General features: G+C 40.9%; 1 protein-coding gene across 4 annotated transcripts in view; it reads left to right on the top strand.

Annotated features, from left to right (window-relative positions):
* The window catches only part of GALC (galactosylceramidase), a 64,071-nt gene extending 45,695 nt beyond the window's left edge, over window positions 1–18,376 (top strand). For all 4 annotated transcript variants that reach the window (XM_019969359.2, XM_070797962.1, XM_019969360.2 and 1 more), the window contains 7 exons: window positions 2,446–2,535; window positions 3,254–3,340; window positions 5,349–5,499; window positions 6,735–6,915; window positions 12,924–13,087; window positions 14,476–14,552; window positions 16,536–18,376. In XM_019969359.2, coding sequence (XP_019824918.2) covers window positions 2,446–2,535; window positions 3,254–3,340; window positions 5,349–5,499; window positions 6,735–6,915; window positions 12,924–13,087; window positions 14,476–14,552; window positions 16,536–16,682 — 897 coding nt within the window. In that variant the 3' untranslated portion in view covers window positions 16,683–18,376. The remainder of the gene's footprint in view (window positions 1–2,445; window positions 2,536–3,253; window positions 3,341–5,348; window positions 5,500–6,734; window positions 6,916–12,923; window positions 13,088–14,475; window positions 14,553–16,535) is intronic.
* Window positions 18,377–19,127: the final 751 nt, after the last annotated feature.

The raw sequence follows: 19,127 nt of genomic DNA, 5'->3' as shown, positions 1-19,127 counted from the left end.
ATTCAACACCCATTTATGATAAAAACTCTCCAGAAAGCAGGAATAGAAGGAACATACCTCAACATAATAAAAGCTATATATGACAAACCCACAGCAAACATTATCCTCAATGGTGAAAAATTGAAAGCATTTCCTCTAAAGTCAGGAACAAGACAAGGGTGCCCACTTTCACCATTACTATTCAACATAGTTTTGGAAGTTTTGGCCACAGCAATCAGAGCAGAAAAAGAAATAAAAGGAATCCAAATTGGAAAAGATGAAGTAAAACTCTCACTATTTGCAGATGACATGATCCTCTACATAGAAAACCCTAAAGACTCCACCAGAAAATTACTAGAACTAATCAATGATTATAGTAAAGTTGCAGGATATAAAATCAACACACAGAAATCGCTTGCATTCCTATACACTAATAATGAGAAAACAGAAAGAGAAATTAAGGAAACAATTCCATTCACCATTGCAACGAAAAGAATAAAATACTTAGGAATATATCTACCTAAAGAAACTAAAGACCTATATATAGAAAACTATAAAACACTGGTGAAAGAAATCAAAGAGGACACTAATAGATGGAGAAATATACCATGTTCATGGATTGGAAGAATCAATATAGTGAAAATGAGTATACTACCTAAAGCAATTTATAGATTCAATACAATCCCTATCAAGCTACCAACAGTATTCTTCACAGAGCTAGAACAAATAATTTCACAATTTGTATGGAAATACAAAAAACCTCGAATAGCCAAAGCGATCTTGAGAAAGAAAAATGGAACTGGAGGAATCAACCTACCTGACTTCAGGCTCTACTACAAAGCCACAGTTATCAAGACAGTATGGTACTGGCACAAAGACAGAAATATAGATCAATGGAACAAAATAGAAAGCCCAGAGATAAATCCACGCACATATGGACACCTTATCTTTGACAAAGGAGGCAAGAATATACAATGGATTAAAGACAATCTCTTTAACAAGTGGTGCTGGGAAATCTGGTCAACCACTTGTAAAAGAATGAAACTAGAACACTTTCTAACACCATATACAAAAATAAACTCAAAATGGATTAAAGATCTCAACGTAAGACCAGAAACTATAAAACTCCTAGAGGAGAACATAGGCAAAACACTCTCTGACATACATCACAGCAGGATCCTCTATGACCCACCTCCCAGAATATTGGAAATAAAAGCAAAAATAAACAAATGGGACCTAATTAAACTTAAAAGCTTCTGCACATCAAAGGAAACTATTAGCAAGGTGAAAAGACAGCCTTCAGAATGGGAGAAAATAATAGCAAATGAAGCAACCGACAAACAACTAATCTTGAAAATATACAAGCAACTCCTACAGCTCAACTCCAGAAAAATAAATGACCCAATCAAAAAATGGGCCAAAGATCTAAATAGACATTTCTCCAAAGAAGACATACAGATGGCTAACAAACACATGAAAAGATGCTCAACATCACTCATTATCAGAGAAATGCAAATCAAAACCACTATGAGATACCATTTCACACCAGTCAGAATGGCTGCGATCCAAAAGTCTACAAATAATAAATGCTGGAGAGGGTGTGGAGAAAAGGGAACCCTCTTACACTGTTGGTGGGAATGCAAACTAGTACAGCCCCTATGGAGAACAGTGTGGAGATTCCTTAAAAAACTGGAAATAGAACTGCCTTATGATCCAGCAATCCCACTGCTGGGCATACACAATGAGGAAACCAGAAGGGAAAGAGACACGTGTACCCCAATGTTCATCGCAGCACTGTTTATAATAGCCAGGACATGGAAACAACCTAGATGTCCATCAGCAGATGAATGGATAAGAAAGCAGTGGTACATATACACAATGGAGTATTACTCAGCCATTAAAAAGAATACATTTGAATCAGTTCTAATGAGGTGGATGAAACTGGAGCCTATTATACAGAGTGAAGTAAGCCAGAAGGACAAACACCAATACAGTATACTAACGCATATATATGGAATTTAGAAAGATGGTAACGATAACCCTGTATACGAGACAGCAAAAGAGACACTGATGTATAGAACAGGCTTATGGACTCTGTGGGAGAGGGAGAGGGTGGGAAGATTTGGGAGAATGGCATTGAAACATGTGAAATGTCATGTATGAAATGAGATGCCAGTCCAGGTTCAATGCACGATGCTGGATGCTTGGGGCTGGTGCACTGGGACGACCCAGAGGGATGGTATGGGGAGGGAGGAGGGAGGAGGGTTCAGGATGGGGAACACATGTATAATTTTTTTAAATTAAAATTGAAAAAAAAAAAAAAAGAAATAGTCTTTAAGAATTTGGAATACACTCTCTGTCACCTAGTGAGTGTGACTTCTGTTAGTCTAGGTGCAGTAAATGACTTTTTCTTTAAAATGTCCTATGTCTCATCTGAATAACTTACATGGTTTTTTTTCTCCTTAGAGTTATAAACATTCCAAGTGTATACGACCACTTCTTCCCTATTTCAATGTGTCACATCAGTTTGCTACGTTTGATCTTAAGGGTTCTTTTGTAAGTAAATAAGTAGAACTTTTATTTTGGTTTTGATTTGAGAATTTATATATTTTATCATGAGCTAGGAGTTTTTAAGTGAAATATTATAAGCTATTAAGAGTTTTCATACACATTGTTCAATGACTTGGTGTCTTCTCTTTGCTGATTGGTTTTAGTCAGGAAGTACAGAAGCCACGAGGAGGTAATGCTCTTTGTGGTTTTGAAGAATCCTAACAAAAGTCACTTACAAGAAGGTTGTTCTTTTTGGTAGAGCATCATTTGTGTAGTTGAGGAAGCTTTCCAGCAATGCTCTTTACAACATTCGATATAAAAAGACACAAAATTCTTGTTATTTCTACCTATTGTTAGATTTGAGTACAGAAGTATATACAGTGCACTTTCTACTAATTGCATAAGCATTGTTTTTTAATGCCAGAAAATTCTTAAAAAGCTTTTTATATAGGTATAATAATAATGAGTATTTTTGAAGCAAAGATACAAATCTTTTTTTAACATTTGCCAAAAATCGGCAGTGTTTGTAGGAAATAAAGTATTTGCTTGAATAATGTCTTCCTACTTTTGAAATGATTGTTACTTAAGGTTTGAGGTGGGTCTTTTGGTAGGTAGAAATAGAATGCACCTTGTCCTTGGTTCATTCTTGCTGGTACAGGTTTTAGAAGTCCTCCAAGAGAAGATGGTGAATCACTCAACAGCTTTCTTTGTGTTTCCTCCTCAGAGTCAAATACAAGAGCTACAGGTGTGGTATACCAAACTTGGAAAACCATCGGAGAGATTTCTCTTCAAACAACTGGATTCTCTATGGGTAGTTTTAAATAAATTCCTATAGTTTGAGCATTGCAGTAGGGAACAGAAATTTGATTAATTAATTAGTTTTTAGTTTCATAATTGATTTATGGCTGAAGCATAATAGAGATAAAGTTCCCCCCCCGTTTTTAAAATAGAAGTCCTCTTCAAGGAAGCATGTTTTGGTAGATGGGTTTGCTCTTGGTATTTAGTTTGTCTTGGTGAATGGTACCATCACTTGGTTGCCCAGGTCAGAAATTCGAGTCTCATTTGAGACTGTCATTCCCACCCATTCTTTGAATACCCTCAGTGACCAAGTACAGACCGTGTCACCCACATAGTTCTCCTGCCCATGCCTCATTCTCCACTCCCACTGCTCCTGCTTATTCAGGTCCTCATTAGATCTCTCGTGGATTTCCGAAACTCTCTTTTGCTCGTTTAAGTCTCTCTGCCAAACATCGCATTGCCCCCAGAGCTGGTTTTTGTCTATCCTTTGCTCAGATGCCTTAATGATTTTGTCAGTTCACATTCCTTAGTGTAACATGTGACCTCATTACTACCTCACGAGGTAAAAGAATGCTTTCTTTTCTAGAGGCCTGTCCTACTAAATTGATCTTTCTTCTCACACTAAACTTCTTGCAATTTTCAGGGCATGGGTATGCCAAGTTAATTACTTCTGTAACTTTGCACATGATTTTTCTTCCTCCTGGGATGCCTTGTTTGTATTTTTATCATCCTTCAAGACTCACCCCAAGTGTGGCTTTCTCTGAAGCCTTCCCAGCAGTCTTAGGGTCATAGCCACCTGGGGATGTGTGTTTGCTTAGGAAGCACGTCCCTGCTGCACCGGATGCCTCCATGATTGAGTCCCCACCTTATACATCCTTAAAGGTTCCTGCCTTTTTGTCCCAGGTGCCTAGTGTGGAGCTTAGTAAATGGTGGTTTCTTATCAGTAAATGTTTCAAAGACTGAATTGGTCTGTGCAAGCACATCACTTAGCCTAATTGACACAAATCTACTTTTTCTGGTAATTATTACTGTTCTGTGACTCAACTAGTCACTATCAATAAATGTAAGTGTAGCGTCTACTTTTTGTATGACACATTGCTAGAAATAACATCATAAAATTGATTTTCCCATAAGAAAAATGTATCATTTGGGGTTATTCCTAAGCCAGAATATGGTATTAGATATTTCATAGACCTGACCGACAATTTAAAGCAAAGGTGTGAGATAAACACCTTTAATTCAAAGTAGAAAAGAAGAACTGCTCAGACTTCATGAAGTGGATGTACAGTTAGTGCCGTCATCAATTATGCTAAAGCTTCACTGTCTGTAGAGGCCCGTATTTGCTGTAGGACACCTATGATGTAGGGAATGTTTCTTCTGGGTCACTCACTGAGCTTAGAACTTTATAAATACTGTCTCACTTAATACAACAGCCCTATGTAGTATGTATTTTATACTCATTTTAGAGATGAAGCGATTATGGCTTTAAGAGATTAAATTGGCAAAACATAAACCTAGTTTGCTAATTGAAATATGTATTGAACATGTAATGAGTAGGTAGGACTTTTTTTTTAATTAATAGTAAGGTTTTCTGTGTTTAATAGCTGAGTCAACAGTAAGATTTTACAGATATTTCTACCTTAGTGAAGTCCTAAAAAATAAATAAGCAGATCTCTTGGATACGTATATTGAATTTATACACAGGCTTTGAAGATCTTACAGTCTAATGGAAAAGCATAGACTGATAGAAATAGATTTGGGGGTCGTCTGTTCCTTCTTCCTTGTATGAAGTGAAATTCTCCTAATATCCTTTCTAGAATGTAATTTTATAAAGTTTTCTAAACAACTTAAGAAAAAAGATTTCCAGGGCCTTGGTATTAAGTGTGTATATTCACAAATAATTAGGGACTTCCAACAGAAATCACTTTGGCATTTCTTAAGCTATTTCTTGAAAAGGCTATTTGACTCACATGAGATGAGCCGAGGCGCCTAGCTTGACCACAGTGTTGTTTCTCTCTCAGCTGCTCGATAGCGGTGGCAGCTTCACCCTGGAGCTGCAGGAGGACGAGCTGTTCACCCTCACCACGCTCACCTCCGGCCGCAAAGGCAGCTTCCCGCCACCTCCCAAGTCCCAGCGCTTCCCCTCTGTCTATGAGGATAACTTCAACATTGGTAAGTCTTTGTACTGACACTTAACTTGGTTCCCATTTTCAGCAGTAATGGATAGATTTCTACCTATCAAACTGGTGCAAGATGGAGTCTGTGAGAAGTGCATTGATTTAGTTCTAAATCTCTATGTGGTAAAAGGGCCCTAATTTCTGTTACTTCCAAGGAACATCGCAACTTGAGGGTCTTGTAATTTGCAGTGCCAGAAAAAATTTAGAGGTTATTGTTGGAGTGAAAGTTATACAGACCTTACTCAACTTACAGTAGGGTTAGGTCCTGATAAACTCACCGTAAGTTGAAAATACCGTAAGTCAAAAATGTACTTCATGTACTTTAATCTACTTCGCCTACCAAACCTGTTAACTCAGCCTAGCCTACCTTCAGTGTGCTCCGAACACCTATGTGACCCAGCAGTTGGGCAGAATCCTCTAACAAAGCCCAACAAGGTGTGGCGTGTCTCCTGTCGCTTCCGATGCTGTAAAGAAAGTGAGCCCAGGACGGCCGTCAGGGTCCACAGTGGTGCTCAGTGACTCTGCTGTTTACCCTCGTGATTGTGTGGCTGACGGCGCTGTGGCTTTTTGCTGCTCACGGCCACTGCCCGCATCACGAGAGGGTGTGCTCATCAAAATCCAAAGTTTGAGGTACAGTTTCTACTGAGTGCGTATCACTTTCATACCATTGAAACTGGGAAGTCAGGGCAGTTGAACAACTTGCCTTGGGAACTGACTGAGCTAGACTTTGAACCCAGGTCTGCGTGTTCCTGAACTCAGGATCTTTCCTCTTAAGCGTTTGCATGGATTGAATATGTAAAGTCTGTATGTCCGACTGATCATGTTGATATTTAATAAAGATGACATAAAGTCCGTAGCTCTTTAATTACCTAAACCCTACCCTTTGACTATTTATAAGTATCATTTCTCTGGTAGCTCAGTGTTCAAGAATCTGCCTGCCAATGCAGGAGATACGGGTTCAATCCCTGGGTTGGGAACATCCCCTAGAGAAGGAAATGACAACCCACTCCAGTATTCTTGCCTGGGAAATCCCATGGGCAGTTTGGCATGCTGCAGTTCATGGGGTCGCAAAGGGTTGGACATGACTTAGTGACTGAACAACAATAAAAAATATCATTTGCCTATTTAAAACTTTTCAAAAGTATATCAGAATGTACCAGAAAACATTAGAGAGGAGAGATGCTGTAATGATTTGATAACTCAACACACAATTTATTGTGTTCTGAACAGATTACCCGTTCTTTAGTGAAGCTCCGAATTTTGCTGACCAGACTGGGGTGTTTGAATACTACGTGAATATGGAAGACCCCGGAGACCATCGCTTCACACTGCGGCAGGTTCTCAATCAGAGGCCCATCACGTGGGCTGCCGATGCGTTCAACACCATCAGCGTTATCGGGGATTACTCATGGTATGTAAAACTGACCTCGTCTTTACCATAGATGTGGTGAAATAACCTTGTAATGTCGTCAGGTACTTTCTGAAGCCAGGACTCCACAACAGCCCTCCTTGTCCAGGAGCCTAAGAGGTCTGTGATAACTGTTGACTGTCACAGTGGGCGCAGACCAGCCGGTCGTTTTGCTGTTGTTCGGCGTCCTTCCCTCAGATTTCCCCAATTTAATAGTAATCGTTGCAGGGTAAGATTGGTTTTAATGTGAAATCTGAGGGCTTTGGCCCCAGTTATAATGTAAAATTTACGCATAAGCAGACTTTGCAATGGCACCCCACTCCAGCACTCTTGCCTGGAAAATCCCATGGATGGAGGAGCCTGGTGGGCTGCAGTCCATGGGGCCGCTAAGAGTCGGACACGACTGAGCGACTTCACTTTCACTTTTCACTTTCATGCACTGGAGAAGGAAATGGCAACCCACTCCAGTGTTCTTGCCTGGAGAATCCCAGGGACGGGGAAGCCTGGTGGGCTGCCGTCTGTGGGGTCGCACAGAGTCGGACACGACTGAAGCGACTTAGCAGCAGCAGCAGACTTTGTGATATGCATGTTGTTTTTAAGCTTTTGTTTTTGCTGGAGAGTTGCTCCGTTGATCTGGTGTTGCCACCTGCTGGACCCATACTTGAATTACACTGTTTTAGCCTTTGTGCAAAATCTGTTTACAAGGTGACAGTAGATGGCAATAGTAAAAAGCAAATCAGCTTTCAGTTGGCTAGTGAATTTAACTAGTATACCTCCACCGTGAGACATAAAATACAAGCATTTCAGGCTTAGTGATAGTAACTATTAATGCGAAGTCACAAAATAGCCATATCTGTAGCCTGGAAATTGGACAGGGAAGGGAAGATAATTTGGAAGAAAGCCTTGAATTCTTTATATGAGGAATGCTGTAGAAAGTCTCTATCCCTTCTGCAGAGCCTTAATCTGTGTTATAAAATGCAGTTCTAGTCACAAGCTCTGATATAAATCTTGAGAAACTTTCAGTTATCCAAAGTTTCTGGAACCATTATAGCACCATGAATAATTATTAGGATAAAGAATTCTTACCTAATTTAGGATGACTTTGGTGGATTATCTTTTTATACAACAGAAATACTGTTTATACCAGCATCTCTGTTCATTTCAGTTCAGTCGCTCAGTCATGTCCGACTCTCTGCAGCCCAATGGACTGCAGCACTCCAGGCCTCCCTGTCCATCACCAACTCCCGGAGCTTGCTCAAACTCATGTCCATCGAGTCAGTGATGCCATCTAACGATCTCATCCTCTGCCATCCCCTTCTTCTCCCGCCTTCAATCTTTCCCAGCATCAGGGTCTTTTCCAATGAGTCAGTTCTTCACATCAGGTGGCCAAAGTATTGGAATTTCAGCTTCAACATCAGTCCTTCCAATGAACACTCAGGACTGATTTCCTTTAGTATTGACTGGTTTGATCTCCTTGCAGTCCAAGGGACTCTCAAGAGTCTTCTCCAACACCACAGTTCAAAAGCATCAATTATTCTCTGCTCAGCTTTCTTTATAGTCCAGCTCTCATATCCACACATGACTACTGGAAAAACCATAGCTTTGACTGGACGGTCCTTTGTTGGCAAAGTAATGTCTCTGCTTTTTAATACGCCATCTAGGTTGGTCATAGCTTTTTCTCCAAGCAGTGCGTGTCTTTTAACTTCACGACTGCAGTCACCATCTTCAAGGATTTTGGAGCCCAAGAAAATAAAGTCTGTCTGTGTTTCCATTGTTTCCCCATCTATTTGCCATGAAGTGATGGGACCGGATGCCATGATCTTAGTTTTCTGAATGTTGAGCTTTAAGCTAACTTTTTCACTCTCTTCTTTTACTTTCTCAAGAGGATCTTTAGTTCCTCTTCACTTTCTGCCATAAGGGTGGTGTCATCTGCATATCTGAGGTTATTGATATTTCTCCTGACAATCTTGATTCTAGCTTGTGCTTTATCCAAGCTGGCATTTCATATGATGTACTCTGTATATAAGTTAAATAAGCAGGGTGACAATATACAGCCTTGACGTACTCCTTTCCCAATTTGGAACCAGTCTGTTGTTCCATGTCCAGTTCTAACTGTTGCTTCTTGACCTGCATACAGATTTCTCAGAGAGGCTGGTAAGGTGGTCTGGTATTTCATCTCTTTCAGAATTTTCCTCAGTTTGTTGTGATCCACACAGTCAAAGGCTTTGGCATAGTCAATAAAGGAGAAGTAGATGGTTTTCTGGAGCTGTCTTGCTTTCTTGATGATTCAATGGATGTTGGCAATTTAATCTCTGTACTAGACACTTTATCTGGATATTCTGGTCATGTCAGTGGGCTTTGTGATTTCCTCTTTTTTTTTTTTTAACTAATGGTCTTATTGTAAGACAGGTGACTGAGTTTATTTGTCTAAGGGATGGGCCCTGCTATATTTTGACCACTAGTCTGGAAGCCAGCCTCCATAGATACTTTGTGGGCCAACCCTTATCCCCCATGCCTGTGAATATTCTACATGAAGTTCTCTCTGAACCCCAAATGTTTTGTTTCTGGCTGAGAATCTAGAAAGGTTGAGAGAATTTCATTTTAAAAGAGAGATGATTAACCAAAACTCTTTGTAACTTTGAAGGTTTTGCAGTATTTACATAGCAGTACTCAATCTTACTATTGCAGTGGGGAAGGAGGTAGGGAAGGGGGGATGAAGTCAAGTGGGGAGAGAAGGAAAGAGTGACATATTCTGAAAGAAAAAGAACCAGAAAACTGCAGTCATGCTTCTGTCCTTCTTAGCTCTGCCCCCCTCCTGTCGTTTCGCTGCTCAGGAACACACCGAGATCCCCGCCTGCTGCCGAACCCAATACACATTTCCGGGCCTGATTCCAAAGCCTTGTAAAATTTGCTCTCATCCTGTTTACTTTTTTTTGTTTCTCATCATCCTATTCTGGGTGCAGGGGAGCCGGAGCTGCTGAGAGATGCATACGCATCCCACGTTCATTTCTGTCCCCGGCCGTGATGCCGGTGTATTGCAGGGAGAGGAGGGAGAGGAGGGAGTGGAAGCTGGGTAACACTGAACACTGGTCTGTGCTTCTGATGGCTGCTTTATGCTGAAGGCAGCACCCTGCCTACCGTACAGACTGGGAAACTGAGGCGTCGGGGTAAGATTGTTCAAGATCCCATACTCTTAAATTCAGAACCAGGGCAAGAGGCCAGGTCTGTCCCACGCTGTAGCCCCTGCTCCTTGGACTTCCTCTCACAGCCTTGTTTTAAGCACTGTCTTCTCCCTGAGGGCAGGAACCAGAAAGTTAGAGTGTATTTATAGTGCTATTCCAGTCAATTAGCTCTATGCATGCTGGGTGCCATCAGTTCTTAGGACTGTGTTTAGAACAGAATTTCCCTCACGTTTGCTGCTGCTGCTACTGCTAAGTCGCTTCAGTCGTGTCCGACTCTGTGCGACCCCATAGACGGCAGCCCACCAGGCTCCCCCATCCCTGGGATTCTCCAGGCAAGAATACTGGAGTGGGTTGCCATTTCCTTCTTCAATGCATGAAAGTGAAAGTGAAGTCGCTCAGTTGTGTCCCACTCTTAGCGACCCCATGGACTGTCCATGGATTCTCCAGGCCACAATACTGGAGTGGGTGGCCATTCCCTTCTCCCAGGGACTGAACCCAGGTCTCTCGCCTTGCACGTGGATTCTTTACTAGCTGAGCCACCAGGGAAGCCCTGCTGCTCCTGCTAAGTTGCTTCAGTCATGTCCGGCTCTGTGTGACCCCATAGACAGCAGCCCACCAGGCTCCACCATCTCTGGGATTCTCCAGGCAAGAACACTGGAGTGGGTTGCCATTTCCTTCTCCAATGCAGAAAAGTGAAAGTGAAGTCGCTCAGTCGTATCCGACTCTTAGCGACCCCATGGACTACAGCCCACCAGGCTCCTCCGTCCAGGGATTTTCCAGTACTGGAGTAGGGTGCCATTTCCTTCTCCCTCACGTTTAGATTTAGTTAAGTGTCAGCGCAGTAATTTGACTATAGAGGGTGGACTTTCCCAAAGCTACTTCAGACTTTCATCTTATTAGTAAGCTTTGGCTGGAATCTGAGGACAATCACAAAATTACCTTTTTCTGAACAGACCTGAACTCTTGAATCCTTTTGATCAAATTTGCTCAATATGTTGGCTGGTTTTTATTTTCTCAGCACTTCTGAGGGGTTATGACTTTGGAAGATGAAGCCAAATTTTTATTCTATTTTATTCATTATCTGTAAAATTGTGTGTAAGTTCTGATGTAAGAATAATTTATTATGGAACGTGATGTAAAAAAAGGAAAACACTTGATCTTCTCTCACTCTCGCACTAAATAGAATGAGTTTATGGTGCTGACAGGTTCTGATGAACCAGCACCATGATAATGAGAGGTAGGGGATTTAGAGGTAGGGGAACCAGTCCGGTCCCAGGTGGTCTTGTGCTGGTGGTGATCTGCACAGAGAAGAGCACGCTCTGCAGGGGGAGGACACACAGGAGAGACTGGGCTCTAGTTACTTAGCACTTGATCTTCCCGTAAAGTAGCCCAGCTTTGATTAAATGAGGATTTTCCTGATGGTTGTGTACCTGTTGTAGGTGCTTCTTTTTTATATTTTCCTTTACAAGTAACATTTCCCTGTGCAAAATTCAGTGATGAGAAATGTAAAAACCACATAATTCTAGATCCAGTTTCTCCCCATTTCAAAAAATATATTTCTTGGCATTCTTCATTTTAGATAAATTGCTTGCTTTATTGCTTGGCTGTGTGCAAGCTAATTCTTTCCCATTTGCATTTAAAATTTGAGTAGGAGGGGAATTGTTTTCAGAGGTCATGTTGGATTGGGGTGATTGTGGGCTTCTCTGGTGATTCAGCAGTAAAGAATCTGCCTGCCAATGCAAGAGACCTGGGTTTGATCCCTGGGTCAGGAAGATCCCTTGAGAAGGCAATGGCAACCCATGCCAGTAGTCTTGCCTGGAGAATTCCATGGACAGGGAAGCGTGGTGGGCTGCAGTTCTTGGGGTCACAAAGAGTTGGACACGACTTAGCAGCTAAATAACAACAAATCACTGCAAAAGAAATCTGGTGGCATTTGTGAAAGGAAGCCTGGAGGAGAGCTCATTGATGATGCTCTGTTAGCTCCTGTTTGGCTCAATCTTTCTCCTCCTTTGGTATACTCTGTCAGTCAGCACTGCCAAAACCCGGCTGTTACTGCCTCTTCGTAGGCAGAGATACCCTGTAGGGGAAAATGGTTCTCGGAGTGAGGTTTCTGGACCTGCAGCATCAGCGTCACCTGGCAGTCTGTTAGACATGCAGGTTCAAGGGCCCACCCTATACCTGCTGAGTCAGACCCTGAGAGTGGGGCTGGCAGGCGGAATCAAACACGCCCTCCAGGGTGATTTCCATGGGGCTCAAGTCTGAAAACGCCTGCTATAGAGTCAAGGGAGAGTTGACTCTGACTTGACAGAGAAAATAATTTTAGATCTTTCTTCTGTTGTTTTTAAGTCTTGTTAGGGTTAAATGTAAAAATTAGCTTCAAAGTAACTTTTCCCAGAGGCTCCTAATACGTAGCCTTCACTGCTTCTCTTTGCTGATGTAAATAATAAACGTTTTTGCTCAGACTTAGTGGAAACCTATCTTTTATGGTATTCCTAGAAAAAAATGGAATCTTATTATATTCTTAGAGTAAGAAGTTATTTTATTATAGAAATACAGGAAATATATTCTTAGGAAACTTGAAAACAATAAATATTATTTTCCAATAGTAAGTCATTTAAAAGAGGCAATGAAATGACTTGACTTTAGTCATGTAAAATTTAAAACCATTATTGGTGAAGATTCTTGAAGCCCATACGTGCTATTAATGTGGACTTAGTGAAACACATCCTTCCCTCAGTTAGAAGTTTGGAAGCATGTGGCTGTGAAGTGAGCCATTGGTGCTGCATTTGAAATGACATAATTAAAAGCACTAACACTTTGGTTCTGCAGGTCCAATCTGACTATAAAATGTGATGTGTACATAGAGACCCCTGAGAAGGGAGGCGTGTTCATTGCTGGAAGAGTCAATAAAGGTGGTATTTTGATTAGAAGTGCCAGGGGGATTTTCTTCTGGATTTTTGCAAATGGAACCTACAGAGTCACAGGCGATCTAGGTAAGTGCATTTTTCTGTAGCACGTGATTTACTATGTGATATGTTGATGTGAGTGTCTGCTTTTTACCTATGGGAGTAGTGAAATACCTCACCATGTTTGAGCATCTAATTGGGAAGAGATTCAACATGTGTAAGCAAACACCAAACGATTCCACATTATAGTGTTAATTAATTAGTACAGAGGCAGCTCAGTGAAAGAGGAAATTGTGCAAAGTCTCTCGGGTATTGTAGCCTTGAGCTAGACTGTTAGAGTAGGGTGTGGGGGTAAGGAGAGAATACTCAGGAAATTAAAAAAAAAGCAGAAGTATAAGAATGTTGCTGGTGTGCTTATGGAAATATAAAGGGAAGAATTAACTGGCTTAAAATGGAGATACCCTATTTCCTAATTTAGTCAATAACTTGAAAACAGCTTGACTTTATTATTCATCTTAACAGTCTCTGTCTTATGTATAATAGTATTTTATCTAGAGTAGGTACTTAGAATCTGTTCAAGTTGAATTCCATCCACTTCACTTTGGTTTGGGTACACACCACTCTGTTGAAACTAGATCTTATTGGTGACTCTTTCTGATTCAAAGTCTCTTGACTTTCATCCTGCATTAATAAAAAGTCTTGTCTCCTGTTGTTTTCCCCCTTTGCTTCTTCCTTAGGTTAAAGGGCTCCAGTGATAAAATAGAAGTTAAAGAGTGAGTGGGTAATAAGGACATTAGAATAGAAATTGCATAATCATAGCATGACTGGTCTGGAAGGTACCTCGCATTTTCCAATCCAAAAGAGAGTGCCAGAGAGGTTAATTGATTTGCTGAAGGTCTCAAAATGAGGTAGTGGAAGAAGTGGAACTAGAGATTTAAATCTCTGTCTTCAGTCCCCACTGCCCTGTGTCTTAAACTGCCCATTGAACATCTCATCCTGAGTTTCTGTCAGGCATTCAAATATAATACATTCAAAAATTGACATTATTTTCTCTCTAATTCTCTAATGCAATTAATATTACCTTGTAGTGAGTTACACTACCTGGAAATCTTATGGTAGTTTTTTGACTGTTCCTGCTTATCTTCTATATTTGGTCCGATCAGGTGTACATACAGACCTGAATGTACATGCTAAGGCGTCATGTGCCCTGCTTGGTTTGTAAGTTTATTTTGCTCATTTTCTTGTGAGCTCATGTATTGATATTGCTCAGGGTAGGATCTTTGCATGTTGAGTTCCTCAATGAAGGATGTTTTTTTGTTTTAAATCAGTTGTAGATTTAAATCTTGGAAATGTCAATCTTTATTATGACCGACTTTGCTACATATGGATGTACCTAAGAACCCCCAGTGAGTTCTGCGATTCAGTGATTTAGATTTTAAAAATGTGCCAACTAGGATAATCTTTTTGTGTTACAGCTGGATGGATCATATATAGTTTAGGACATGCTGATGTTACAGCAAAAAAATGGTATACACTCACTTTAACTCTGAATGTAAGTATTGCCAATCCCAGTTCCTGGAGGTAAAATGTTCTTTTCTTGTGTCTTTTTTTTTTTTTTTTAACATTTTATGTTATCAAATGAGATGGGGAAAGTGTGATAAACAGTGGAAAACAGGCAGAGAACCTGCCGTGATGCCAGCAAACCACTAGTCCTTGGGATGCTAGTGTGGGTCTGGGTTATTTCACCTTTGTGAACCTCTGTCCTTATCTTTAAAATGGAAGTAAGCTCTGTGGGTTGTTTGAGAGTTAGATGATTTTTATTTTTTTTTCACTCGACACATTTTTATCAAGAGTCTACTATATGCACTGTTCTAAGTACTAGGGATATAGTAGTGAACTAGACAGGCAAGATTCCTGCTCTCTCGGAGCCTCTGTTCTTCTGGGACAAGAGTTATTAAGTTTTTCTTTTTTTTTTTTTTTCTGTAAAGGGCCAAAAAGGAACTATTTTAGGCCTTGAGCGCCCTATGGTGTACTTTGCAGTTCTTCAGCTCTGATTTTGTAGGGAGAATGGAGCCTTTGACAGTAGGTGGATGAACCGGGGTGGCTGTGTTCCACTGAATTTATAAAAATAGGTGGCTGGGCTGTGCGCCAGAGCTGGCTGACTCCTGCTATAAATAAGCAAATAAAACTGTGAAAGTAAAAATGGGATAATGAGATAAAGTAGCTTCCCTGCCAGATTCTCCAGACAGCGGCCAGGGAAGGCCTCTTGGAGGTGGTGACCGAGCTGAGGTCTGAGTGGAGGGTGCGCTCTGACTGGCCGGGTGGGAGCGGTGGTCAGAGGATGGGGCATCGGATGCTGGGGGTGGGGCAGGGAGATGAGCTTCTGTGCATAATGGGGTTTGTGTGTGCAAGCCCTGGGTTCAGTGTAATAGTCACCAGTCCCTCAATGGCGGAAGAGGTGCAGCAAGCACTTTCAGAGCTGTAGCTGGATCGCTGTGAGGTGTGCAGTAATGGGAGCGTATGTGGCTCTGCATGTGGAGTTGGGCAACTCAGATTCAGGTCTGAGCATCACTGGTAAATCTGTGATTCTGATTGCTCGTCGCCATGTCTGCAGCCATGAAACACAAGAACTAAATGAAGGCCCTTTCCATTATAAGTGTATGACTCAAGAGCAGATTTTATTTTGACTCCGCCTAGCGCTTTGGATCTTTTGCTCTTCACCCTTTTGAAATTAGCTAGTTTTAAATGTGGCCGGAAGGAGTGTGCTGTGAATGTTTGCTCACAAGCAAGCTGTAATAATGGTAAGAGCTGTGTGCCAGGCACTTAGCTAAGTAGGAAGGGCAGCTGTCTGAGAAAGGTGTTATGTTTATCTTTCTCTGTCAGTGACCAGTACATTGTTCCTGTGGATATTTCTCTCTTCTTCCATCCACTCCCCCCACCCCTCCCAGTCACCAGTTTAAATGCTGGTTACTGTTTTTCTAACGTAAGGGTGAGCTTTTGAAATGACCTCAAAGTGATATTCTGTACATGAGGATAAAACAATAAAATGAAGGTTAATTACCCTTCTCCTGGCTGGGCTGATTCTCTTTCATGAAGACCTTAAGTAAACATCTTGGCCCCTGCTGAACCGTCTGAAGAGCTGGTAGCTGTAAGCTACAAAGGACATAATTGCAACTACGTGTAAATAAGAAATATGTTTTATTTTAGTGAGCTTTTGTCTACAAATTTATCATGATGTTATGAAAAGTGTTACATTCCAGCAGATTTTACAGCATTTTGGGGGAGTACAGGAAATATTGAGGATTTTGTGTCTTGGGAACTGTTTATATAAATAGATGAGAATTTCCTTTGAGAAAATTTCCCCTGCATTTCAAACTGCTCAAAGTTGTGGGATCATATTGCCTTGATGAGTCTTGCGTGAGAAGAATATTTGCTCCATATTTGCTACACTAAGTAGGTGGCCCTTCCATGGAGCGGCAGGCTCCAGAGGACCATTTTCCCATGTGTCTAAGGGGTGTGTCTCTCTCCATTCCAGGGTCGTTTCTCCTCCGGCAAGCTGAATGGCAAGACCCTCTGGAAGAACATCTCTGTGAACTTCCCAGAAAACGGCTGGGCTGCGATTGGGACTCATTCCTTTGAATTTGCACAGTTTGACAACTTCCGTGTGGAAGCCTCACACTAATCCACAGAGGGCCATGGGACACTCTGCATTGTCCTTCTTTTTGGGTTTGATTCAGAGCCAATTCTCGTTTTGATGATCAACATAGGAGCCTTTCAGAGGCGAAAAATAATGAAGAGGAAATGAGGAGAAAAATATATTTTTGCTGATCCTCCTGAAGATTATTTTAGAACTAATTCCAAGGGGAAACAGATGACGCTTTAACATGACCTGATGTGTCCCATACATAGGACATGAAGTACTCGGGTCCCATCCTTGGGAGTGGTTAGGGTGTTGAGACCCTGACGCCTTGGGTTAATGCCGAGGTAGCTTTCGCCATCTTACTTGCCCGTGCAGATGGCCAGGGCTCGCTCGGACGGCGATGTGTCTGTTCACACTGACTGCGTGTCCTCATCGTGGGCTGCGCCGCCTTCATAGGAAGCTGAAGACCCTGGAGGTACTGCTGTGCGGGAACCACTCCAACATGTTACACCTGCACTCTGAAAGTACTTTTTTCTTTTCCTTTTTAAAGTGATATATTTTTGAATTATGATGAGTGAGATGATTTGAAAAATAGCTCATTAGTAACTACCTCTAAAGATATTTCTACAGTAATAAATGTTCGCAGATTAATTGGGTTACCTGCATTTTTTTTTTTTCTTTTGGGTCCAGCTTTTAGTCTTGTGACCCTTACAACTCTGTGAACGTTTTCCCAGGTGGCTGGAAGGAGGAAGAAAGCTCCCTGGCATGTAGCCAGTGCTGTGAGTGGGTCCAAAGGTAAAATTGTAGCACATTTTTTGTTTCATTTCACTGTGCCTTTCTGGTCTGACTTCTCTCCTGGCACTGGTGACAAACTAAAGTGACTAATGAATACTTCCACCTCCTTGTGCTGGGAGATAGGTGACCACCTACCTTTTGCTGGTGTGTAGAACTGGAGCATCCTCTAATATGTTGTTGTGGTTAGAAGTATTTATTTAACTGAAGTACAAATATGTTTAAGTGTAGGTGAGAATGTTTCTCATGCATTATAATTTATATCTAATCATTAGTGTACCCCCTTGAAGCAAATCAGTTATTCATGTGGATAAAACAAATTTTTTTTATAATGAAGGTTTAAAAGTTCATTGAACTAATTCTACAGTTTTTGAATTTATAATGATTTAATGTAGGCGAAACCAACATGAAGTTTTGTATTACCATTAGAGACAAGAAACTAAATTTTAGAATAAACCCGGTTACAGAGGAAAATTTTTAAATTAAAACCAGTCTAAGTGATTTCCAGTTTAGGTCACTACATATTTTTAAAAATTAACTTTATTGAGGTGTAATTTACATATAGTAAAATGTTTGCATTTTAAATGTACAGTTCAATGAGTCTTGGTAAATGGATAAACCAAGATATCAAACTGTTTTGTCACTCCAGAAAGTTCTCTCTTATACCTATGCAGTCATTTACCCTCACCCCACCCTGATCCTAGGCAATCATTGATCTGATTTCTGTCAATGTTGATAAATTTTCTTTGTTCCAAAACATTATAAAAACGGTATTATACACTTTGTACTCTTTTATGAATGATTTCTTTTACTTATCATGAAGTTTTTGACATTTGTTTATGTGCTATGTATATCAGTGATTTGCCCCATTGAAGGGGTATACCACTATTTGTCCCCCCAGCTTTAGAATTACGAATAAAATTGTTATGAACATTCGAGTACAAGCTTTTGTATGGACATATGTTTTCATTTTTTCTGGGTAAATGCCAAGAAGTGAAATTGCTAGATTCTATTGGGAAGTGTGTGTTCAACTTTATAAGAAACTATCAAACATTTCCAAGTTAATTGTATGATTTTATACTCCCATTAGAAATGTTTGAGAATTTCAGTTGCTCTACATTCTTGTCAGTGCTTCCTATTATTATTATTTTTAATTTTAACCCTTTCTTGTGACTCTGTAGTAGGTTCATTAGCTGCTGCTGCTAAGTCGCTTCAGTCGTATCCGACTCTGCGATCCCATAGACGGCAGCCCACCAGGCTCCCCCATCCCTGGGATTCTCCAGGCAAGAACACTGGAGTGGGTTGCCATTTCCTTCTCCGATGCATGAAGTGAAAAGTGAAAGTGAAGTCGCTCAGTCATGTCCGACTCTTAGTGACCCCATGGACTGCAGCCCACCAGGCTCCTCCATCCATGGGATTTTCCAGGCAAAGTGCTGGAGTGGGGTGCCATTGCCTTATCCAATTCATTAGTTGCTGCGCATCTTTTCAAGGGCTTATTTCCCTTTCATATATTCTCATGCAGTGTTTGTTCAAATCTTTTGCTCATTTAACAAATACGGCTCCTTGCCTTATTGTTGAGTTGTAAGAGGTCGCTATACATTTCAGGTGCAGTTGTTTTCTAAACTCAGATATGTATTTTGTAGATTTTATCCAAGTCTATATCTTCTGAAAAGTAAAAAATTTGAATTTGGAAGT

The sequence above is a fragment of the Bos indicus genome, chromosome 10 (genome assembly GCF_029378745.1).
Source record: "Bos indicus isolate NIAB-ARS_2022 breed Sahiwal x Tharparkar chromosome 10, NIAB-ARS_B.indTharparkar_mat_pri_1.0, whole genome shotgun sequence".
Classification (NCBI taxonomy): Eukaryota; Metazoa; Chordata; class Mammalia; order Artiodactyla; family Bovidae; genus Bos; species Bos indicus.
The sequence above is the reverse complement of the archived record's forward strand: the minus strand, read 5'-3'. Positions and strand labels throughout refer to the sequence as shown.